Raw genomic sequence first — 25,332 nt, forward strand, 5'->3', positions numbered from 1 at the left:
CTGAATGCTTTATTTTTCTATCCTATTTCTTCGTAATCCTTAAAGCCCTAGTACACAAATTTTGTTGTTCCCAAAACAAAATATTGTCCCATGGGTGGGGGGAAAGGTCATTGAACTTTACATTGGGTCGTATTTCAAACTTTCACCTGGTTTCCAGTTTCGGACTAGCAGTACAGACCCACACTCGTATTGTCAGATTTTGTGGTATAGTACGATCATCGTGTATACACCAGATTTGCCTGTTTCTGCATGTGTATTGCCAATTCGCTACCTTTGACTTCCAGTTACACTTCCAGCAAATGAAAGCTGTGGAAGAGATGGTGCTCGCGTGTCTAATTTCTGCAGAATTTACCTTGCCGTCAGGGTTGTCACTAGACTGAATTTAGTGCCGGCTAAATTTCCATGATATTTGTCCAAAATACTCTCATGCGTCACTTTCCAGCTGTTTTTTAGGGTAAAAAGTACAATTTCTCTACTTTAGTGCCGGTTGGCAAGTCCTCATATTCCCTTGAGTGCCGGTTGGTCTGCCTGAGTGCTGGTTACTACCGACCGGCACTGACCAGTCTAGTGACAACCTATCGTCGAACAACTGAATACATGCTGGCAACGTCACGGACCAATATATTTTTGTAAACATTTTAGGCCTATAACAAAATGTATATTTTCGTACAATTGTACAACTATCGTTTCTACCCTATGACCTATAAAAGTTACCTGTTATCAAAGTGTCCGCAAAAAACTGGTCATCGCAAGTATCTTTGATGCTGAAAAGTCACAATATTCACGCAGGGACAGGCCGAAAACCTTACCTCGATCGCAAAATCCAGCCCATGCATGTCATAAATAATTCATTATTGTATTGTGTAAATGTCACTGATTGTGTCGACGTATTGTTATTGCACCTGTTACAGCAGAAGTCATGCTGAATTTATACTCGATCGCTGGATCACCATGTGAATTAAACTTATTAAAAAAAAAAAAAACTCTCGACCAGGTTGTTAAGCATCGAGCACGCTGACTGGCTTAGCAAATATCCAATTATTTTGGTAAACCAATCAGGTTAGACGTACTTTACTGGCGGGTCACATTAATTCATACCGTAAAAGGCCGTCGCCTTCATTGATTGGCTAATGATTGCGATGAATGGTGTTTGCAACCAATCACAAATCGGGTTACAAATAAATAAGGCGGCCATCGGAAATTTTGTGTGACGTCATGCCACGAGGTAGCCGGAGGCTTCGCTTTTCTGCTAGCTTTAAAAGCGGCGAGTGGTATAAAGTCAGTTTCACAGCTGTGATTTATGGAGCATATCATAAAATCTCTGAGCACATACACAGCGGATTTGACAGATAAAAATGACATTTGCAATTCTGAGCAGCGAGTTCCATGAAATTGAAGATTATGTAAGTTATTCTACTGGATCGGTAATAATTAACAGCTGGTCTGCAGTATTTGAAGTGCATATTGAAGTTTGTAAGTTTGTGACTTCGTACGTTATGTGCAATAGATATTACAGGAAGCTTAAATTAAAATTGGCACGCTTTCCTGCAATTTGTCTGTCGCTACGAAAGTTATTGGGAGTTCAGGGCGCGTCACACGAGTGTGGCGTGACCTCGCTAAACATAGTGACAACCCTGCTTGCCGTCATGTCTTCAAAATTCATCAATTGACATCCGCTCTCAAGAAGATCAAAATCATAATATTTTGCAAAATCATGTCAGAAGGTATACATTGTACTATTTGTGAACTTACGATGCAGTAGGCCTACTATGAAATTCGGTTGGCAAGTTTGATTGTGATTTCAAATTCGGACTAGCGGCATTTCGGACCAGCGGCGTGTCGGACTAACGCCCTGTACCTGTGTTGTGAATGCACGAATAGAAATGAACTGAAATGCCCGGTTTGAAATGGAAATGCACTTTCTTCCGTTTCTTCGTTCAACTTTCATGACTTTGACTTGTTTTGTTTGCTTGGCTCGAAAATAATAAAACTAGGGCGACAATTGAGCAGTAAAACAAACATTGAAATAGAAATCTATTCTTTATGCAAATCACATAATTATTATATTGCTAATAATGCTAAATTAAAGTCAATGTACAAATATGTAAATTTAATATTGTTCATGCGTTTGTGGTCGGGTGCCAAATTCGGAACCTTTTTCAATGTCGACGACAAAACCACGTTGCAAATAGATGCATTTCACCGCATAAAACTGCGGTTACATTTCATCTGAACAAAGTTTGAAGAAAATCCACCTTTCTTCTATGAGAGAGAATCATTGTTAATACTCACCCACTTGAATTGCCGTCCTCTTCGAGGCGTGAATTTTCCAAACGTTTTCCGAGTGAATCGGCCTCCATGTTGGATTTTGTGAATTACCCACAATGCCGCGAAATCGGATATCTTAACAAGAAATGTCTTTAAAAAAGACAACGCGGTGAATAAAGAAAATTTGTCACATTTTCACAAAAAGATTTACTTGGTGTTTTGAACGAAAGAGCTGGCCTAGAATTGTAGAGCTTTGTAAAAGATGACACTGTTAAAAGGAATTTCGAGATCCACAGCACCATCCCCCACAGGCTTTTCTCAAACAAAGTTGAGATTTAATACAGTACGGGGCAGCTCCGGGCGTAGCCTACCACTAAAACCTCTGGCAATGAGCTAACATTTTTGAAGTATTTCTTGCAAAAATATTGTGAAATTTTAATTTCGTGCTGTTTTTGTCTATGGAGCAGTGAAATACACATAATCATGCATAACTCGAAACGCAAAATCGGAATCAACTGAAATTTTGGGAATAAGCTTTTTTCGTGGATATTTAGGCTACTGAAAAAATATCAATGTTAGGATCACGAAATACTCCTTTAATAGGCTAGTAGAAAGTGTAAACAAAGTTTATAGTAAATTTGTATTTATAAATTTGTTTCTTGATTTTGTTTTTAAATACCCACCATAGGGATGTACAAAATAATGTTGAGACTGAATATAATATAGCAGTTCTTACACTCTAAAACGATCTACCGGTACTCATTTTTTGAATCAGACACTTGTCAAATTTGGCAATTTGAAAAGAGACTACTTACCAGGTCTCTATTCAAAATGACAAATCAAAATGACATGTCGAGGTCATTCACTGAGGTCATTTACTGAATAGAATTATCTTCACTCTTTTTAAATTTCACGCAACTGGAGTAAAAAGGTCACAAATCAGCAAATTCAGTAGCAAATTACTCAGATTGAGTAAATAATACCCAACATTGAGCTCACGTTAATAAATAATACCTCAATGTTGAGTACCCTTTATCAATATGAGCTCAACTGCTCAATGTTGGGTATTATTTCCTCAATTTGAGTAATTTTTACTCATGAGTTGTGACCTTTTTACTGAAGTTGAGTAAAATAATTTTAAGAGTGTTTCTTCAATGATTGAATGCAACATAATGGTACTGGATGGTGGATAGTAGTCAGGCCTACTTCATGTTTCAAACTGTTCACTTTATTTTGATACACCCTCTACAATTATTTATGGCAGTATATAATAGGTGATGAATGAACAAACCACATTATGTGAACTGACTAAAAGGACATGGGGATAACAGCTCACCAGCTTGTCGTAAATAGACTAATAAAAACTCACCAATTCATTAATGTTGTCAAGCATTATACCATATGATGCACAGTGAAAACTGGGTTAAACTAGTAGCGCGACAGGCAGTATTGTGTCCTGAACCGAAGCTATACGTCATGTACGTGCAACTGATATTAACCAGCTATCTTCAGAAGATAGCAAAAGATGGTAGGACCCCCAGAAGTGCATGACCAGTCTTTAAAACGACTTGGACACCCATGTTTAAATCTATTGCATTAAGCACTCGCATTATTATTAATTATTATTTATATTATTATTATTCATGTTATTAGTTAGAAGTAAGACTTTAAAAAATGAATAGATTTAAAAGATTTTAAACTCGGCTGCGTTGTCTCACCATAATTGGTTCAAAGGAAAGTCGAATTCCGGAACCTGCAACACATTTGCTATTTACCCAGCAAACACAAAAACGTTTTAAAAACGTTTTTAATAAGTTATATTTTGGCTTTTGGTTTACATAAAAACGTTTTAATAACATTAAAATGTCGGGTTATATAAAGGTCATGAAAACGTTTTAAAACGTTTTGTATGAAAACACACTACAACAATATTTTTAAAATGTTTTCAAAAATGTTATTGTAAACTATTTTTGCAAACATTATTTGCCAAATATTTTGTCAACACTTAAATAACATTATGTTAAAATATTTGCACCCAGCAAACACAGAAATGTTCTTAAAATGTTTTTTTTCAAAACGTTTTAATAACATTTAAATGTCGGGTTATATAAAGGTCATGAAAACGTTTTTAAAACGTTATTGCAAATATTTTGGGCAAACATTTTTCGCAAAATGTTTTTCAACTAAAATAACATTCTGTTTAGAATGTTTTGTATCAAGTTTTCAAAAATGTTTTTGGAATGTTATTAAAACGTTTTTATACCCTTTATATAACCCGACATTTAAACGTTTTCTGTAAAACATTTTTGTTTGAGGAGCAGTAGATTATCAAAAAATGATTTTTAATGTTATGAAAACGTTTTATACCCTTAATATATCCTTTATATAACCCAACATTTAAACGTTTTCTGACAACCTTTTATAACCTTTTGCGAATGAAGTCGAAAACGTTTTGTGTTTGCTGGGTATAAATTATAAGCTGAGAAGTCAGTATTACATGTTTCATGACAGCCTTAATTGAAACCTGTTGGATCTTCTTCTTTTCTGGGTGGGTGGGGTGTTTTCTTTATTTTCCCCTTCTTTTCAGTTTTCAAAACACAAAACACGTCCCCATAAATAGGCTAAAATTATTCCCTCCCCTTTGGCCTGTTTGAGGACGAATAATGGAAGAATAGACACCCCTATGGCCCCCTCCCCGCACTTTTTAGATTCTGCGTCCTGCAAACCATCGAACGAATAGGTGTTACACAATTGCATGCTGCACGGAAGGCGTTATTCACGTGCAAAACGTCTGCTATTGACCTATTTATTAAATTAAACTGGTTCCAACCAGTTCTCCCTCATATTCTATACGGCAAATCACAAAATCAGCTCAGCTCAGTAGCTGTTTTGACTCGAAGCCACTATGGATGTATTTTTGAGATTTGTGAGACAAGTGGTAGTGCTGTTTGATTTTCTTCTAGAAGATTTACAGGATAAAGGTAAGACCAAATTAAAAAAAAAACAAGTTTGTTTCCCGTAGCGCGCGCATTTCGTTTTTGACGGCTAATTTTGCGAATTAAATCGCAAAAAATAATGCAAAACACCACTGGGTATAAAAAACATTGAATGTTATATTATACATTACAACAAATGAGCGCAGTGAAAAACAAAATGGACGGTGTTGCTTGTATATGCAAACCCAAGCCCATGTGTGTGTGTTGTGCATCATTTTGTACTGTGGCACGCCCCACCCTCCAAATTGCATCGAGTTTTTAAAAACGCATCGAGTTTTTAAAAACCGCACCGAGTTTAAAAATGCACATAAAAACACATCTTCAATTTTTTAAAACATTTTTTGCACGACATGGATCAGCTGTAGATTGCAGCCCAATCCCATGATCGACAGAGAAAAATATTGAGGTTGTTTTACATTCTCTTAAAATACAAATGATTAAAAGTCACTTAGTTTAACCTGAAGTCACACATAAAGATAAAAACACACAAAAAGTCTCAAATTAAGAGTTTTCTATTTTTATTAGTGAGGCAATGAAGACTTGTTTTTATATAATAAGTGCCGTCCCCCTTATAGCGTCGGGTTTCGAGATGAAAACACTTGACAATAAGTCGTAATTTCAATGTAATTTTATCCACTTGTTGATGAACAAGAACAATTGGATATCTATTTACTGGGACAAATGACAAAAATTCAGCCAAGTAGCCCTTTATCCTCTATCAGGGACGACACTTCTTTAAGATAATGGCCCATTACCATTTCATATTGATACCTAATGCCACCTTCCTCTTTGCTCTTTCCTAAAGACGCACAGTAGCTGTTGCTATGGCGACCAGAACACTCAAGATGGCACCCCAACTCTCCAAACTTGTGGCACCACCACTACATCAATCTCTCCAAAGGTATCTTTTGTCAATTGCGCCTCTCGTCACACGCGAGGAATTTGATGCGACCAGAAAAGTCACGCTGCAGTTCGGCAGACCAGGAGAAGTTGGAGAGCGTCTACAGCAGATCGTAGAACATAAAATGAATGATGACAGGTGGATCGACCATTTCGTGCAGAGTCTATACCTTGAAGATCGCCGACCATACATATTTCATAGTGCTTGTGCAATCTGCCCAAACCAGTCTTTCAGAGGAGATGGATGCCGACCAAATAAAATTCGCCGCTGCACTTACAGCTGGTGCTCTTGACTTCAATCATATGATTAATACTGGAGCATTGTCACAAGATACAATTAAAGGACAACCACTGTGTATGAAGCAATATGACGGACTCTTTGGCACCTGTCGTATCCCAGGTGTCACAAAAGATACAATCGCACAAACGCGGTCGCGTCATATCGTTGTAGTTTCAAACAACCACTTCTACCAAGTCAACGTTCTGAATGACTACGAAATTCCCATACCTGTTGATGCCCTGTACAACCATCTGGAGTATGTCAACCAAGCAACCAAACTACCCGATAGCCCGGTTGGTCTTCTTACCACTGAGAATAGAGACACTTGCGGAAGAGAATATGGCAGACTGAGAGCTAATCCAACGAACCAGAAAACTTTTGATGCCATAAATAGTGCAATATTTCTTTTGTGTCTCGACAGCGCTCCCATTATCAATGCAGCCATACACCCAGCACAAAATGCTCTGTTAGGAGGAGGTAGTGCATACAACAGTGGCAACAGGTGGTTCTACAAGACAATCCAATTATTCGTTGGAAGTGATGGTAAAGTTGGTGCGGTATACGATCACACAATCACCGATGGTGGCCCTAGAGGCCGTATGCTTACTCACGCGTTCACCCATGCCAAAAAACATTGCTCGTTCAATCCAAACGCAGAGCACTTGGAAGATGCAGCAAAGCCAACAAAATTAACATTCCAGATTGACAGCGTGTCACACGCAGCCATTGCGTCTGCGGGTAGTCACATTGACATGTACTGTAAAGATGTTCAGTTGTCAACCCTCCGGTTTGAGAACTACGGTAAAAACTTCCTGAAAGTTAATGGTATAAGCCCAGATGGCTTTATCCAGATGGCAATACAGTTAACAAACTTTAGACTCTTTGGACGAGCAATGCCCTCAAGAGAAACTGCTTCACTTAGGCAGTTCAGATATGGACGAACAGACTTTATTCGTGCAGTCTCGGAAGCCAGCGATAGATTTGTGCGCTCAATGATGGTATCACCCAATAATATGACAACTTTGCAATTTCTCACCGATGCAATAAAGACACACAGACAATACACCAACTTCACCAAAACTGGTAACGGAATAGACCGCCACCTTAGCGCACTCAAGCTCATGGCTATAGAAAATGGCCAGCCCGTACCACAGTTCTTTCAGGATCCCGCGTACATCAAAACACAACAGTTCAAGACCATTTCAAGTCAGATTACCTTAAACCAAGTTTGTGGAACCTTTGCTGCACCCAAAATGGAAAATGCTTATGGTGTGTACTACAATGTCCAAGACAATCATTTGTTCTTCACTGTGTCCACGTACAAACCTTCCAATGGCGTTCTCGCAGACACTTATACAGCTGCATTAGAAAGTAGCCTGCTTGATATGAGCAGTGTGAAGAGATTGAGGGGATCCTGACCAAGAATAAGAGCAAAAAGGCATAAGACCTATATAAACAACAGATAAAACGGGAAGATCTACCTCAATCCAATGGGAAGTGTCGCACTGAAGAACAGGAGATTCACAGCAGATGGACAGAATATAATTGAGAGCTTTACAACCATTAGAGCCATGGAGATCCAGCAGTATTAAACTGCTCCCACCACTGTTGAGGTTGACTGCCTCTTACTTAGTTCAAACGGCAATAAAAGAAACAGGTAGGGGAGGCGTCTGGAATGGACAATGTACCAGCAGAACTAAACTGCAAAAACTCGGGTGTTAAAAGTATCACGGGTTGAAGTCAATAGAGAGCCGCACCCAGGGGTTTTGCTTTTTAACACTGCACTTTTGGTGTTATTGAACGTATACCTTCCAGGTGTTAAAAATGACACCAAGAGTGTAAAAATAACACCCAAAAACTGGCCAAAAGTGTTAAAAATAACACCCCTGGGTTTGGTCCTCTATTAACTCCAACCGGTTACTTTAAACACCCGAGTTTTTGCAGTGTAGTGCAAGCATGGAGAGACTTCATCATTAATGTCCTTGCAACAGGATAGTCAGGTGAATGGTGTTCTAAATGCACGCATTCCCTGGTCATCACACTTCTGAACAAAGGTTTGCAATGTCAGAGTATGTTTTAAAAATATACCTTTAAATATCAAATATTTTGGTCAAAATTGAAAAAAAAAAAAAGTCAAAATTTGATCCTTTTTGACACATATTTTTAAAACGACGAAATAATTAAACAATTTGAGAAAACTGGTTCTAGTTTTGTGTCTTTAGAACACAAATATGCCATTTTTGTCAATTTGGATATTTAGGGCAATTTGTTATGGTGGACCGAAAAATAAATCAATTTTGGCGATTTCTCAAACATTGCACATTGTTGCAGAAATCCGCCGTGCTAGTTGGAATCCTTGCATCATTTCCTTTCTGAAAATGTATACTTTTATGTACTTACCATCATTACATTTAAAGATACAATACACACAATGTCTAAAATTTCCCACTTTGAGTGGTTCTGCCTGTCCCCTTAAAAAGGCTTGATAGTGCAAGTGTCAGAAAAGCCAACTGCCATAAATTCAGATTCAGAAGTCTCATTCTTGATCTTAGGCACGTAAATATGAAAAGTTGAGATTGGCGGCATGCTTTAGATTACTTTGCAAAGGTGGGTTTTTTTAAAAGGATGTCTCCGGCAATCACAACATTTATGCCTTATATGTTAGAAAATTAATTATCAAGCACAAATTGCGTGGTTTTATTTTAAACAAACTTATATTGACCATAAAATAATACAGCCGTCTCTCAACACGCGATATTCAAAATTCCCGTGCGCCGAAATTGTCCAATGCAATGACTTCCCAGCAAAAGAATGAATGCTGAAATCAATTGAGCACAAATAACCATGACGTCATTGCACTAGACAATTTCGGCGCGGGAAATTTGAATATCGTGTGTTGAGAGCCGATTGTTTTTATTCCTTTTTATGGTCAATATGAGTTTATTTTAAATAAAACCACGTAATTAGCCTGTAATTCGTGCTTGATAATTATTTTTCTAACATATAAGGCATGATGTTGTGATTGCCAGAGACATCCTTTAGATCTCATTTAACTTGCAGTCGGTTTAATACCACAACATTGATATATTCCCGCCACATCAACAGTTTCTTGGTTTTTTTTCTGGCAATTTAACGGAATTGATTGGGTTTTTTTCACCGTACTTCCATTCGGATTGCCTTCGGCACCATGTGTGTTTACAAAAGTTCTTTGTTCTTTGTTCAAGTATTGGAGATCTTTAGGATTTATTTCTTGTGCTATAATCTGGATGACAGTTGGTGTAGGGCTTCGGATACGGTCTGCTACCTCGATTGCCAGGAGAGTTAAATCGGACCTCAGTGCGGAGTTGGTGCCGAATTGCGAGAAATCCATTTGGAGTCCCAATAGCTTGGATTTGTTTGAGACGCCGCTGAAGGGTTCCTGGATGTAAACCAAAGAAATAAAAATAAATTTTTAGTATCTTTGGCGTAACATACAGTATCGGGGATACTAGAGTTTATCACCTGCGTTGTAGACTCCTTGCCTCGGACTACCGCCAGGAAGATGATGGCTTCATTTACAGGGAAGATTATCTCCTTAATGCCCGTAGTTGGACCTATTGCAGGCTTATTGCGAGACTTATGACACGGTTTTTACATCATATAATTGTTAATCGTTGTAGTTAGGATAGCGTTTTCAATATATCATCTGGTAGCTCAGCTATCAATGAGCTATTCTTTTGGAAGATTAAGTTGGTAGATCCAGTCAAACGTCAATTAATTAGCTATACTATTCCTCGTGTTTTATTTTTAGTGATGCAAGTAGTACGGGATGCGGTGCGTTTATTTTGGATACCAACAAGGTCGGTCACAGAATGTCGTCTGCAAAGGACGCTTCAGAGAGTTCGGCATGGAGAGAGCTTTTCGCCAGCCCATAGGGCTGGTACCTAATTCTGAGATGGGGTTTGTGTACACTAAAGATTAGCTAAGATTATAACCTTCTTCTATTGGTATGAATTATTTTTTTTACTTCTCGTGGTGGAAATGTTTTGTCTAATTCGATTTGCAAGGAAAAGAAAGTATGTTTTGCCGTTTCAACGAACGAAAACGATTGAGTATTGCCAAAGTTATGTTTGAATTAATTATGACTTAAAAAGTTATCATAGGTTAGGCCTACACATATAAACATAAACTTGTTCAGCAATCAGCATATCAAAAAAATGACATGGTCAAAGCGGGGAATGATCACGAGGTCATATCAGTGGACTACTGAGCATAGCATGATGTTTGGTTGCCTGTGAGTGCATAATTGATATGTTGATAACAGATCTAATAATGTTGTAGAATCAAAATCTTCATTATATGGACCACATTGAAGTCAAAGTAATTATCTATCCTATCCTGTATCGTTTTATGGATAAAATTGACTCAAAATGTTATTGATGATATTATTGCTATCTTTAACATCAGTTTTGTCTTTTCAACGGAAAAATCCGATTGAAAATAAAGTTTTTAGGGGCTAGCTATAATATTGAACAATATATCCCATATTTTGACATGCACTTATAGAAAATAAATAACTTATTGTCTTACTTTATAAATTATAAATACTGTAAAATGACACATAACTAAAGTGAGGCCAATTTCTATCTTTTTTATTTGATTCATAAAATTACATTCAACAAAATGATTGAAGACTGAGAAAACACACAATGCAGACTATTACAGAATGGAGTAGGTAAGATGCCATGTCCATAGCTTTGCAGGAGTTTCGGACAAACAATCAACACATTCAAAAAATACAGTTTAAAAGTAAAGATTGTAGTGAATGATCAGTCCTTTATCATGTGCTTGCCACTATCTACTTTATAGTAAACTATACATTGCGAAATAATATAAAATTATTTTAAAATAAAATGTGCATGTAAGTTGAGTTAACATAGCGAATTAACTAACAACTGCAGTGTATTTCTTGATTTTAATAATAAGCATGGGTAAAAAGCAGTAAAGACAAAAATACAGAACAATTTGGAGTAATGAATTAAAGAGTTGACAGGAATTATAGGAGTTAATGTTGTTTGCTGTTACAGTGTGCATGTTCTCACCATTGATGGTTTGGTGAACTGTCATGTAACATGGATGTAAGCGTGATCCTAAAATGCCTTTCACGGTGACCCAAACTATTTACAAGACCTCTTCTGCATTGAGGCTGGCCTTCCCTTTTAAAGGGAATTTTTATTGTCTGCTTTGTGTTCATTCGGTCCTTCATTAGATAATAACAAGAATTTTTCCCCAAAACACCAAAAACTTTTTGGGAAAAAAATGTATATCTTCAATATGAAAGGTCAAAATTTTCAATTGATCGTCGGCTTTTCATCCCAGCTACATACACTTTAAGCACATATCATTGGATTTATAAAGTTTACTTCGAGGACTGTTAAATATCCAAAAAATTTAAAATATCAAATTTTAATAATTTGTCATAAAATTTGTATGATTTATTTGATATCAAAAGGACATTCCACGTATTCAGAACGCAATTCCATACAAAAAATACGTGAAAACGTCACTAAACGTTAATGTCAGAACCCTTAAGAAACGCGCATTTTAATAGCGAATACTTTTTCTTACGAAGCTATTCGCTGAAGAATAGAGCAGTAATGTTGTTTGCGATTTGGTTAACAATATCGCAGTGATTCGGATCGGTTTAGTCAGGCGTATCATTTGGGGTAGGCCTACACAGTGAAGGCGTTTTATGCTCTCACTTTCACGCTTTCGCTCAGCCAGTGTGTATCAGTAAATTTCCAGTTCTCAAGAGAGGTGAGGTTGGATTTTTTTGCAATGTTGCAGTTTGTTGGGTAAGTTAATCCAACTCTTGTTCCTTGTTCTAGTAGTCCTTTTAAGCTTAAGGATAGTGTTACGAGTCGTACTTGACTCAAGGCCAAAATCACCTTTTACCCGAACTCACACGAATGCACAACACAAATACACTGTTTGATTAAGCTAACATAATATAAGTCTTTAATTGAAAATAGAGTATGCTTGGTACATATAACAACAATTACAATAAAATCACACAATCAGTTTTATTATATCGGTACTTAACCAGCGGTCTTCTTGTTGGTGATTCTAGAGTTCTTGCAGTGTTCTGGACGACTGATGTAATATATCCTTATTCACTTGTTCTGCGAAAATCAGCGAAGTCCATCGTACTCTTGCATTTATAAATCCTTGCACATAAAATCCTCATACGAAAATGATGATGCTTCCTCCAATCTCCTTTGCGCTGATATCTCCACAATATCTCCTTGCGCTGCTTTCTCCACAAATATATCTCCTTGCGCTGCTTTCTCCAAAAATGGTGTTTCTTTCACCAACCACTCCTTTTACAGGGAACAGGTTTCTTTAACACAGCTCCACTGTTTTTTGACAGATGCGTTGCCTTCACAAACCCAGCAAACTCCAGCAATTTGACAGAAGAACTTTTAATCCTTTGATGAGGAAGAGCACTTTTGTGTGTTCGCTGTCTTCTTCGTTGCTGTATTAAAATAAGCTCAATTATTGGCTATATAAAGTGGTTAAAATGTACTTCTTTTTTTGAAGCACGAAGACCATCACACACATGTGGAGTTTTCAATCTCACATGACATTCTGTAAAGTCCCAACAAAAGCCTTCAACTTTTTATATCAGTACTCATGCAAAAACCCATCATCTATTAATAAACCATTACTTCAATCACATTTTCACAACATTGCTGCAATCTTGGGATTTCCCAAGATTAATTATACACATTCACCTTTCACATTACATCACTTCCTGGGGGGTTTTCCTGATGGTGCAATAATGAACTGGGGCTTTCCAAGTTCCAAACATAGATCTGACTTTGTTTACAATAATTTGGGGAATTCCAAAATGACTTTCCACACCATTATCTTGCACGTACAAGGGGGTTTCCCCTCTCATGAAATACTTTAAGCTTGTAAACAAAGTTAAATAATTAAATTAAATCAAATTACTCAGGGCACATCATACCCTCCTCCTTAAAAGAAGAAAGTTCGAATGTAATGAAAACTTTCTTTAATGTTTTCCTCTTTTACATCAACTTCAACATATTATTAACTCTGAGTATTTAACTCATCATACACAGTGACTACTTGTCACACAAGTTCCCTATTAAAAGGAATTTTTGTTTATCAGCCCTTTTTATGCAATTCTGGACAGGGCATCAGCCATTACATTGTCTTTTCCCTTAATATGTTTGATGTCCAGATTGTACTCTTGCAAGGTTAAACTCCACCTCACCAGTCTTTGGTTTTTGTTCTTCATCCTGTTGATGAAGGTGAGGGTATTGTGATCTGTGAAAACAAGCACAGGGTATACTGTGGTACCCAAATACACATCAAAATGTAGCAATGCTAATAGCAATGCTAGACACTCCTTCTCAATTGTGGAGTAATTTCTCTGGTGCTTGTTGAATTTCCTTGAAAAGTAACAAATGGGGTGATCTATTTGATCTTCACCCTCTTGCATCACAACACCTCCACAGCCTATGTCACTGGCATCAACAGTCAACTTGAACTGCTTCTGAAAATCAGGTGCAGTAAGTACTGGTGAACTCATGAGTATTGATTTGACTTTGTGAAAAGCATTTTCACACTGTTCTGACCAAATGAATTTTGCATCTTTCTTCAACAAATCAGTCAAAGGACTTGCTATCTCTGAAAAGTTTGGACAGAACTTTCTATAATAGCCAACCATTCCTAGAAATCTCATGAGTGCCTTCTTGTTTACAGGTGTGGGGTATTGCTCAATTGCTTCAACTTTGGCTTTGATAGGTTTCACCTGACCTTGACCTACAACATATCCTAAGTATGTGACTGTGGCATGGCAAAACTCACTTTTTACCAGATTGACTGTCAACTGTACTTCAGACAGCTTCTTAAACAATTGATGGAGTTGTTCCATGTGTTGTTCCCAAGTTTGACTGTAAACAATCAAATCATCTACATACGCTTCACATCCCTCTATGTCTGCCACAATTTGATTTACCATTCTCTGAAATGTTGCGGGTGCGTTTTTCAACCCAAATGGCATAACTTTGTATTGGTAAAGACCAAATGGTGTACAAAAAGCAGAAATCTCTTTGGCACGGTCTGTGAGTGGAACCTGCCAGTACCCTTTCAAAAGATCAAATTTGCTAACAAATTTTGCATTCCCAATTTTGTCTATGCAATCATCAATTCTTGGAATTGGGTACGAGTCTGTCTTTGAATGAACATTTGCAGCTCTCATGTCTGCGACCAATCGGTATGAACCATCAGGCTTGGGAACAAGAATGCATGGTGAACTCCACTCACTACTACTTGGTTCTATGATATCATTGTCTAGCATATAATTGATCTCATTTTTGAGATGTTCCATTTTCAATGGATTGACTCTATAAGGATGCTGCTTGATTGGTTTTGTATCACCAACATCTACATCATGAAAATGCAGCATTTGTTCTACTTGGCGTATCAGGAAATATATTGTCAAATTTGTGAATCAAATTTGCAATTTGACTTTGTTGATCTTGAGAAAGATGACCTAACTTTGAGTCCAAATTAGTGAGCACATCAGAATTGTTCAATTTTACATTATACTCTTTGTGCTCCAGCTCTTTATCCAGGTCAAATGTGACATCAGAATTGTCATCTTTACTCTTGTCTACATTGGCGATTTTGTCTACATCGGCATGTTTGTCTACATTATCAGCATGTTTTACTGTACACACAGGTTTTGGAATGCCACTGTCACTTCTTTCAACATACTCTTTGAGCATATTTATGTGGCATAACTGCCTGCTCTTGCGTCTACCAGGAGTCTTGATAATATAATTAACTTCACCCACTTTTGACTCTACCTCACATGGGCCATGATATCTGGCTTGTAATGGGTGTTCTGGAATTGGAAACAGTACTAGAACTTTGGCACCTGGTTTGAACACTCTCTCTTTGGCATGTTTATCGTACCATTGTTTCATTTTGGCCTGACCCTGTTTCAAGTTTTCTTTGGCAATATCAGTTACTCTGTTAAGCCTATGCTTAAAATTGGAGACATAATCCAACAAATTGATATCTGATTTCTCATTGAGCCACTTTTCTTTCAACAACTTTAAGGGCCTGCACTGTGTGTCCAAACACTAACTCAAAAGGACTAAATCCTAAAGTTTCCTGAACAGCTTCCCTAGCAGCAAACAACAACAAGTGTACTCCCTCATCCCAGTCCCTCTGAAATTCCAAACAGTATGTTCTGATCATGTTTTTCAATGTTTGGTGGAACCTTTCTAGTGCACCTTGTGATTCTGGATGGTAAGCACTTGAGGTATACTGTTCTATACCTAATTGATACATGACCTGCTGAAACACTCCAGAAGTAAAGTTTGATCCTTGATCTGACTGTATGGACTTGGGGAGCCCCACAAATGTGAAGAACTTGGTTAAAGCTTTCACTATGGTCACTGCTTTAATATTTCTCAAGGGTAAGGCTTCAGGAAAGCGTGTTGACGCGCACATAATTGTCAGAAGGTATTGATTACCTGACTTAGTCTTTGGTAGGGGGCCTACACAATCAATAATAACCCTACTAAATGGTTCATCAAAGGCTGGAATTGGCTTTAATGGAGCAGGAGGTATTTTCTGATTTGGCTTCCCTACTACTTGGCATATGTGACATGTTTTGCAATATTCAGAAACATCTTTTCTGAGAGTGGGCCACCAGAAATGTCTCAGAATTCTTTCATGAGTTTTCTTAACACCCAAATGCCCTGCCATGGGACTATCATGTGCTATGTTAATAACTTCAGTGTGGTAGACTTTTGGTACCACAATTTGGTGCACTACCTTCCACTCTTCATCGGCAGGTACATCAGGGGGCGCCATTTTCTCATTAGCACATCATCTTGTTTGTAAAAACAGACAGAATTTTGTTCTGCTTCTTCTAGGGTCAATGCCCTTTGATTGATCTCTTTGAGTTCTGGGTCATTTTGTTGCTCCAGAATTAGCTTGTCATGACTTAATGGGTCTTTCATGGTTTCCCCAATGTGTTCATGCTCAGAGGCTGTGTCATTTGTAGGGGTATTTTTATCCCCTGGAGAAGGAAGTTTATCTTCTTTCTCATTCAACTTTGACACAAATGTGTCTTCCAAATTGTAGCCTAAGTCATCAATTTGGTTGTCCTCAATTGTTTCTAATGAGGCCTTCTTACTCATTGCCCGTGTCACTGCACATGCAGGAAATATCTCCTCTTCCTCACTATTATCATCCTGTAAACAGGGCTTATCTGTGACTATTGGGTCAGGAAAAACCTTCCCCCCTGCCAAATCATTTCCTAGCAACATGGACACTCCTTTGACTGGCAATTCATGTCTAACTCCTATGGTTACAGGACCAGAAACTAAGTCAGATGTCAAGTTAATTTTGTGGAGAGGTACATTCAGTATTTCCATCCCAATACCCTGGATCAAAGCATTACCTGCTGAACTATCCTCATTAAAGGGCAAAGTTCCTTCCAGAATCATAGACCGTGCACAACACGTATCTCGCACAATCTTAATGGGCTTTGGACTACCATTATCACCAAGTGATACCACTCCCTCTAACACAAATGGTTCAAATTCTTCACACACCTTGTCTGTCTCACCTCCCTTTTGTGGGAATTCTTGTTTCTTGATTTGACTGACTTGTTTCTTTGACTCAAGTGACACTGCACATCCTACAGTATTACTAGCAGTTTGCTGCTGTTTTTGTGCATCTTGTTTGGCTTTTAAGCTCCGACACGTGGTCACTGTATGTCCTGGTTTCTTACAGAAATTGCAAACTAATTGGGATTTAAATTCAGTCCCACCTGTTGGTCTGGTACCTGAACTCCATGGGGTCCCTCTACCACCAGCACTATGCTGTGAATTAGACCAGGAGCTGTGATTAGACTGAGATCTCCCTTCTTGTGTACCACCCTGATTTGCTCTAGGTTGGTTATGGCTGAACCTGTTTGAATAACTTCTGTTATGACTAAATCTACTCGCATTCAATTTGTGAGTTAAGCCATAGTCGTCCGCCATTGTCGCCGCTTCGTTTAGCGTCTTAATTTTGCTAGCGCTTTCATCCAAATGGGTTTTAATGTCAACGTGGACACATTTCTTGAACTCTTCTATAAGAACCAATTGCTTAAGTTGGCCGAAATCATCTTTGACTTCTTTTGACCCAAGCCACCTGTCAAACATTTGTTCTTTTACTCTAGCAAATTCTACATGCGTTTGATCTGCTTGCTTTCTTGAATCTCTGAACTTTTGTCTGCATGCTTCAGGCACCAGTACATAGGCCTTAAGGACTGCTTGTTTGACTTCTTCATAATCATTACACTTCTCTATTGGTAGAGCTGAGTAAGTTTCCCTGGCCTTCCCCACAAAACTACATTGTAACAGTAGGGTCCAATGCTCTGGAGGCCATTTCAAATTTGTAGCTACCTTTTCAAAATGTTGAAAGTACTCGTCAACTTCTTTCTCTTTGAATTTAGGTAGAACTAGCCCCGTTCCACAAACCGCAACGCCTCTCGAATAGCGACCGAAGGGAGCACCGAGCGTAGCAGGTATCAGAGTACAGAACTATCAGCTACTATCCTACAGTTGGAAAATCATCATACAGGTATCAGAGTACAGCACAGAAGCCAGTGCTAAATTTAGGCACAAGCTTTACATACTTTGTAACATCAAAGCCTGACTTTGACTTTGAGGAGAAACTTGATGAGTATTTGTCACCTACAACCATGGCCAAAATGTGTTGGGACACTTACGGAAAACGTACACTATATTATGGCCTTATTTCCGTTATTGTTAGCGTGATAAAATGGAGGTTTCTTTGGTGACAAGCCTAAAGCCTTTCCTAACACCCCAATCCTCCCCCTTCCCCACCAATCAATGTTGGGTGCCACTAGGCGCGTGTGACCAAAAAGTAGGATTCAACATTGATCGGGGGAGTGGGGGCTTATTTACATTACCCTATCAAACCGTCCCAACACTTATGGCTACAAAAAATCCAATTTTAAAATGTGTGTTTTGGCCCATATCTCCTCAACCATAGCTTGGATTTTCATCAAATTTTACATGAAAATGGAGAAACTGTTTATTTTTTCACTTATATAAAAACTATTGGATTTTCCTCACGTGATATAACAATACGGTCACTTTTTATATGCAATATCATGTATTTTACAGGGCGTGCTGTACATTATTAGCCTACGTGAACTACGTATTTTGAATAAAATGACGTTTTATTTTGAAAGAGTAGTGATTTAGTCGCCAGAAATACATAATATTTGTTGACAGGAATTGATTGAAGTCTTTTAGAAGAGTGACTTTGGACAAAAAATAATACTTAAATTAAAAAAAGCTAATTTTTAGACAAAATAACAAACTTTAATAATTGTCATCGTTTGCATCAAAAACGCATGTGGTATTTGCAACAAGTATATCGTGTAAATATAATTATAGTCGGCAGGAGTGGGCTTAAATTACGTTTTATGACTGAAATCTATTAAAGCGCTTTCAAAGAAACTTACGTTTGAAAAATAACATAGCACATAAAAAGAGTAATTATTATAACATTACACATAATTCCTAAATCAGAATTTCATCTTCAGAAGATAGCAAACATCATTGACTATTCACCTTCATATCCTATTAGACTAGTCGACTTCCTGCTGAGAAATAGAAGTCTTAGGTGCATTTTTTAGTTTAAAACGGTATCTATGTTTTTAAAGTCAATTTGAGTATGCTGAATCCAACAATCATGGATACCATAAATAATTGTAATGTTTTGACATTCTAATTTGCATAAAAACAAAATAACCACCAAAATCATTAAATTAGTATGTAAAACTCTAATTATTTTTGTGGTCATTTTGTTTGATGCAAATTAGCAGGTCAAAGCATATACATTATTTTTGGTATCCGTGATTCATGGATTCAGCATAGGTCATGCTCGATTTTAAGGATGAATACTAGTAAATATAATAGTTCATGATTTAGAGATAAGTTACAACAAAAGGTGAATGATCTTCATGATACAACATTACCTATATAACACAACAAACGCAGTATATAATACTAAGAAGCCACAATAAATGCACATAATAGTGACATTTTGCATTTTATTTGAAAAAAGGAGTTTGTTCGTCTGCAAAGTAATTTGAAAGAAAATTGTCACGAAATAATTATAACAAAAAAAAATTGGATGGAGTCGAACCCGCGCTGTCTATTGGAGATGACCAGCGCGCTAACCAATTGAGCTATCGGAGACCACTGGTGTTCGTATGGTTTTGTTTATTGACAAGTGTCAAATTAATCATGATATTTAAATTGACAATATTGTGCTAAATAAGTTGAATTTCTGAAATGATCATATCGGTAATCCATGATATTGTTGTGAAAATATTGTGTCGATTTGTAAAACATAACGCCATGAATCCACGATATACCACCGTATTCTTAGAATAAAAGCAATTGACTATGATCAGACTTTATAGCAATGGTTTATCGATGGGATGCATTCATGTGTGTATGGTCATGATGGTGTTTCGTTGGTTTACCGTCGCATCCTTAATACAAAGTCCATACAATATATTTAAATTTCATGATTAGTCTTACTTTAGGAACGAGAATGAATGCGGTCATGCTTGAGTTCATGTCACGGTATGTACTATAATAAAAGAGAATCACTACTATCTCTTGATTCAGTTTACGAGTCACTTGAACATGTTAGCTCAGTTGATAAGTTGTCTGTCTTGTACTCAAAAAGTCCGAGTTCAATTCCTAACTATTTAATTTTTTATTTTTTTTTTTGCTTTCTTTTTAAAATAAATAATTTCTCATATCACTGAATTTCTGTTGAAATGAAAATGTGTAGGATTTTTTTTTTCATAAATAAGATCACAAATAAAAGCAGAGCATCAACTGAGCTAACACACTGTACTTGTTCATCCATTATTGTATGTAGTCTAAATTAATGCTAACAAGTTGATTTACTCCGTTACTTCAATTGAGGTAGACAGCATTAAATTGGAAAAACAAGTGTGCATGGGTTCGATTCCTTTATTTGTTTTTTGATCACGAGATGTTGTGATAACTTTTATTTTCTTCTATAACTTTAATATAAGATTTTAATTGGTGGAAACAATAATTTGTCATTTTAAAACCTAACTTTTTGATGACAGTTAAAGTGACGAATAGTGAACTTCAACATGGCCAAAAATATGGCTTTAAGACTTTTTAAGTGACCAGTCCCTAAATTTAAAATGTAGCCATTTATATTTTTTGTGGTCAAGCATAATTATAGGATCTCTTACTGCTCCAAATTTGGTGTCAATATCATAATTACTTTTTGAGTTATAAGCAAAAAACTGAAATTAGATGATTTTTTTTTTTTTTTTCAAATACAACCATGGCCAAAATGTGTTGGGACACTTACGGAAAACGTACACTATATTATGGCCTTATTTCCGTTATTGTTAGCGTGATAAAATGGAGGTTTCTTTGGTGACAAGCCTAAAGCCTTTCCTAACACCCCAATCCTCCCCCTTCCCCACCAATCAATGTTGGGTGCCACTAGGCGCGTGTGACCAAAAAAGTAGGATTCAACATTGATCGGGGGGAGTGGGGGGCTTATTTACATTACCCTATCAAACCGTCCCAACACTTATGGCCAGCATTGTAGCTTAGCCAACTTCTCTTGTTCAAACTCAATTTCTTTTTCTTTCAAATGTGCTTCCATTTGAATTTTTGCTAGTTTTTCCTTTTCTTCCATTTCTAATTTGTGGTGCTCAAGCGCCATCTTTTCTTGGCGTGCTTTTTCTTCCATTGCTAGTTTTTGTTTTTCAATGTCTAGCCGTTCTTGTTTCTCTTTATTTTCCATATCTAATCTTTCTTGTTTTTCTTTATTTTGCATATCTAGCTTTTGCATGTCCAACTGCAATTGCATTTTCATTTTTCCATTTCCACCTGAACTTCTAGTTCTTTCAACTTAACTGCATCCCCGATTTCAGTTTTGACCTCTTTTCTCTTGTCCAAAATGGATTCCTCAAAATACTCTTCATCAACCAAAACTTCAATCAAGGCATTTTTGATTATTTGTTTTCTGTTGGCTTGCTTTACATCCAATTCATAGTATTTTGCAAATGCTAATAAATCAGGTTTCTTCAACTTATCAAACTTCTCCCAATCTATAGTTTCAAGAAACTCTTCTGCTTTAAACTCTGCCATACTGTACTTTCACTTTCAAGACTCAGTATATAAATGCCAACTTTTTTTACAGTGTATTTCCCGGACGACGAGCCCCCAATTTTGTTACGAGTCGTACTTGACTCAAGGCCAAAATCACCTTTTACCCGAACTCACACGAATGCACAACACAAATACACTGTTCGTTTAAGCTAACAAAATCTAAGTCTTTAATTGAAAGCAAGTTTCGTTTGGTACAATATAATGACTACAAATGCACATATACATTAATCAAATATAATCACTCTTTATCTATTTTGTACTTAGCCAGCATTCTTCTTCTTGGTGATCATAAAGTTCTTGTAATGTTCTGGACGACTGATGTAATATATCCCTATTCACTTGTCCTGCGACAATCAGCGAAGTCCTTTGTACACTTGCATTGATAACTCCTATGCGTATAAAATCCTTACACGAAAATGGTGTTCTCCAAACACGTTTACAACTCCTTGCGCAATTCTCCTATACTAAACTCCTTGCGCCGTCCTCCTATGCTAAACTCCTTGCGCCGTTCTCCTATGCTAAACTCCTTGCGCAGTTCTCCAAATTTAACTCCTTGCGCTGCTTTCTCCAAACTTGGTGCTATTTCCACCTTTCACACAATATCTTCAGGAAGCAGGACTGCGATGCAGTTGTCCCCACTTATTTTGACAGTTGCGTTGAATCAAAATACCAGACTTCAGCAAGTCGACAGAAGAATATATTTCCTTTCTTGGAAGAATAACGTTCTTTGACGTATTCTAGATCTTCTCCGACAACACTGGTAAATAGTAGTACTTTGACTACATAAAATATTTCTGGTTTGTAATTTCCTTTCTTTCAAGGAATTGGACTGTAAGCATAGCCCAGATCAACACTATCAACTGTGACAATAATTGTGTTTACATTTCTTATATATCAAGCATGGGAAAAACCCCATTCTATTATGGGCCATTTACTACCTTCACATTATGCTCAATCTGGGAAATTCCAAAGTCTTAATTATAACATTAACCTTTCACATGACATCACTTCCTGAGGGGAAATCCCATTACATCACTTCCTGAGGGGAATCCCATACATGATGTCATCTCTTTACAATCTGAAGGGGGGCTTCCAAATATTCCAAATTAGATATGATTCAACTTGTTTTGCTCAATTTGAGAGGGGAATTCCCCTAAAATGTCATCACTCATGTAACTTTGTAAACAAAGATAAATCATCAAATTAAATTAAATTACTCAGGGCACATCACAATAGGCATTTTTTCTTCGATACGGCACATTACTAACACCTGTAATATACAGGGTGAGTCAAAAAAGTGAAATAGGGCGAGGAATCCATTTTTATTTTAAAACCAGGTAAAATTTTCTAGGTTTTAAAACGTTATGTAAATGATATACTCATTAGTGATCTTGTGTAAAAAAATGAAGTAAGCTTTAACCAACACAGCAGAACAACCAAAAATCACACTTCAATCAAATAACATTTATTTTGTAGCCAGAATTTAAAAGTATAATCATGGGTTATTTCAATTTCCTGACACGTAAAATAACAGAGATATAAAGGTAGAACTTTTTTGAATGAGCCTGGTGCCCGGGGCCTGGTGTCAACAGCTGTCAACCCGGCCGGCTGACTTTTCATATTCAAAGGATTGCAGTTCAAAGGGGTATGTAGGGGGTGGGGGCCGAGAGCACTGACATGGGGGCAGAAACTACATACTCTACATTGAACCTGTACTTTACCTGGTTGCATTTGGGGGAATCAGGGGCTTTCGACTGGGGGACATATGCCCACTGCCCCCACCCCCTCCCTGGTAAAAACGCAAACTTCAATCACTTTTTGCAAACTTCAATCACTTTTTGCAAACTTCAGTCACTTTTTGCAAACTTCAATCACTTTTTGCAAACTTCAACACTTTTTACTAACTTCAATCATTTTCGCTAACTTCAAACACTTTTCGCTATAAACTTCAAACACTTTTCGCTAACCTGAATCGTTTTCGATAACTTCAACCCTTTTTTACTAACCTCAAACCCTGTTTTTTGCTAACTTCAACCCTTTTTTGCTAACTTCAAACCCTGTTTTTGTTAACTTCAAACCCTTTTTTATCTAAAATTAATTACCATGCTTTTAATGGATTTTATACTAAATATTGGTAAATAGTAAAACACAGAAAAGGTAATAAAGGACAGAAATTTGGAGTTTAGATGAATAAAAGATTTGAGAGGAATTCGAAGGAGTTAGATTGTTATGGACATGGTGGGTTAGTAAGCGGAAAATGTTGAAGGTCATGCAGGTCAAGGTGACCCGAGGTGAATTGAGTATAGATTGTCAGATTGTGGATAACAATTCTGCCCAAAATTGTTAAAGGTCATTTGAGGTCGACTAAGTATATATTGTGTTGGATTGTCAGAATGTTCAAAGTGGTGTCAAGCGCATTTGATGTCAACAGCGCATCGATAGTCTGATTTTCATAAAACGTGGTGCATGTAATCACAATTAGGCCCTAAGGGTCAAAACCATCAAGGTCATATCAAGGTTAACAGTTACTGATAATAGATAGTTGGATTGTCATGAAATTTGGTTGATATGAAATCTCTTTAGCAGCAAACATTCTTAAGGTTATCTGAATATAGATTGTTGGATTGTTGTAAAACTCGGAGGATGTGATTTCCATTGAGCCGTTTGTTACAAGTATGAATTAAATGTAGACCAATTTAGCACACATTTTCCAATTCAGCTTTCGACATGAACATTTTGAGTATTTCCTAGTATGTCATTGGTGGTATTTACCAATAAATGCCAATATTTCGCACCCAGTTAGTTGTGCCAAACATTAAAATTTACTAGCTGGCCAAGTACTTGCAATGCAAAATTATGAAACATGCTCTTCATCCATGGCGTTGTCTTTTTAAAGACATTTCTTGTTTATGCTAACTTCAAACTCTGTTTATGTTAACTTTCAAACCCTGTTTTTGCTAAGTTCAAACCCTGTTTTTGTTAACTTCAAACCCTGTTTTTGCTAACTTCAAACCCTGTTTTTGTCAAACCCTTTTTATGCTAACTTCAAACCCTGTTTATGTTAACTTCAAACCGGCTTCAAACCCTGTTTTTGCTAACTTTTCACACCCTTTCAAAGACAAATGGTATGGCAACAACCCCAAGGCTATCCCTAGGTAGGATATCACTATGAACCACAAGAGCCTCATCCCAATGGCATAATCCAATAACCTCAATTACATAATCATAGTGCAAAATTTGACTTTAAGTTGCAAAGTATGAGATTTTGTACCCAAATCTTCAAAGGTCATTCAATGAATGTACAAATGTGTTAGGGTTTAAGAACTGTTTCCCTGATAGATGAGCATGTTGTGGATTAAATATAAAACCATGTCATCCCAGTACAAGGACAGTGGAGGTCACTCTGAGCGTGAGTCATTTGGGTTAGATGGAAAAGGTAACCCCAGTTGAGTGTAGCTTCCCAGACCATGGGTATCGATTTACATGTGCCTGCATAGTGTACTGCAGCGCGCCCCGGTCCTTTCCATGGAATTAGAATCGGTCTGTGGTAGAGACTACTGTCTCTCATGGACGCATGGCTTTTTGCTAACTTCAAACA

The 25,332-nt window shown here is 37.2% G+C and overlaps 1 protein-coding gene across 1 annotated transcript; it reads left to right on the plus strand.

The window, feature by feature from the left end:
- The first annotated feature begins 5,172 nt into the window (after positions 1–5,172).
- On the plus strand, positions 5,173–8,428 carry LOC140136195 (carnitine O-acetyltransferase-like). The gene is made up of 2 exons (XM_072157901.1): positions 5,173–5,249; positions 6,070–8,428. Exon 2 carries the CDS (start codon positions 6,294–6,296, stop codon positions 7,860–7,862), a length of 1,569 nt encoding a protein of 522 aa, XP_072014002.1. The 5' UTR covers positions 5,173–5,249; positions 6,070–6,293; the 3' UTR covers positions 7,863–8,428.
- Positions 8,429–25,332: the final 16,904 nt, after the last annotated feature.

The sequence above is a fragment of the Amphiura filiformis genome, chromosome 16, assembly GCF_039555335.1.
Source record: "Amphiura filiformis chromosome 16, Afil_fr2py, whole genome shotgun sequence".
NCBI classification, from domain to species: domain Eukaryota; kingdom Metazoa; phylum Echinodermata; class Ophiuroidea; order Amphilepidida; family Amphiuridae; genus Amphiura; species Amphiura filiformis.

What these genes read in the sequence shown, in the direction of transcription:
- LOC140136195 (XM_072157901.1), top strand. Translation starts at nt 6,294, where the DNA reads ATGATGACAGGTGGATCGACCATTTCGTGCAGAGTCTATACCTTGAAG.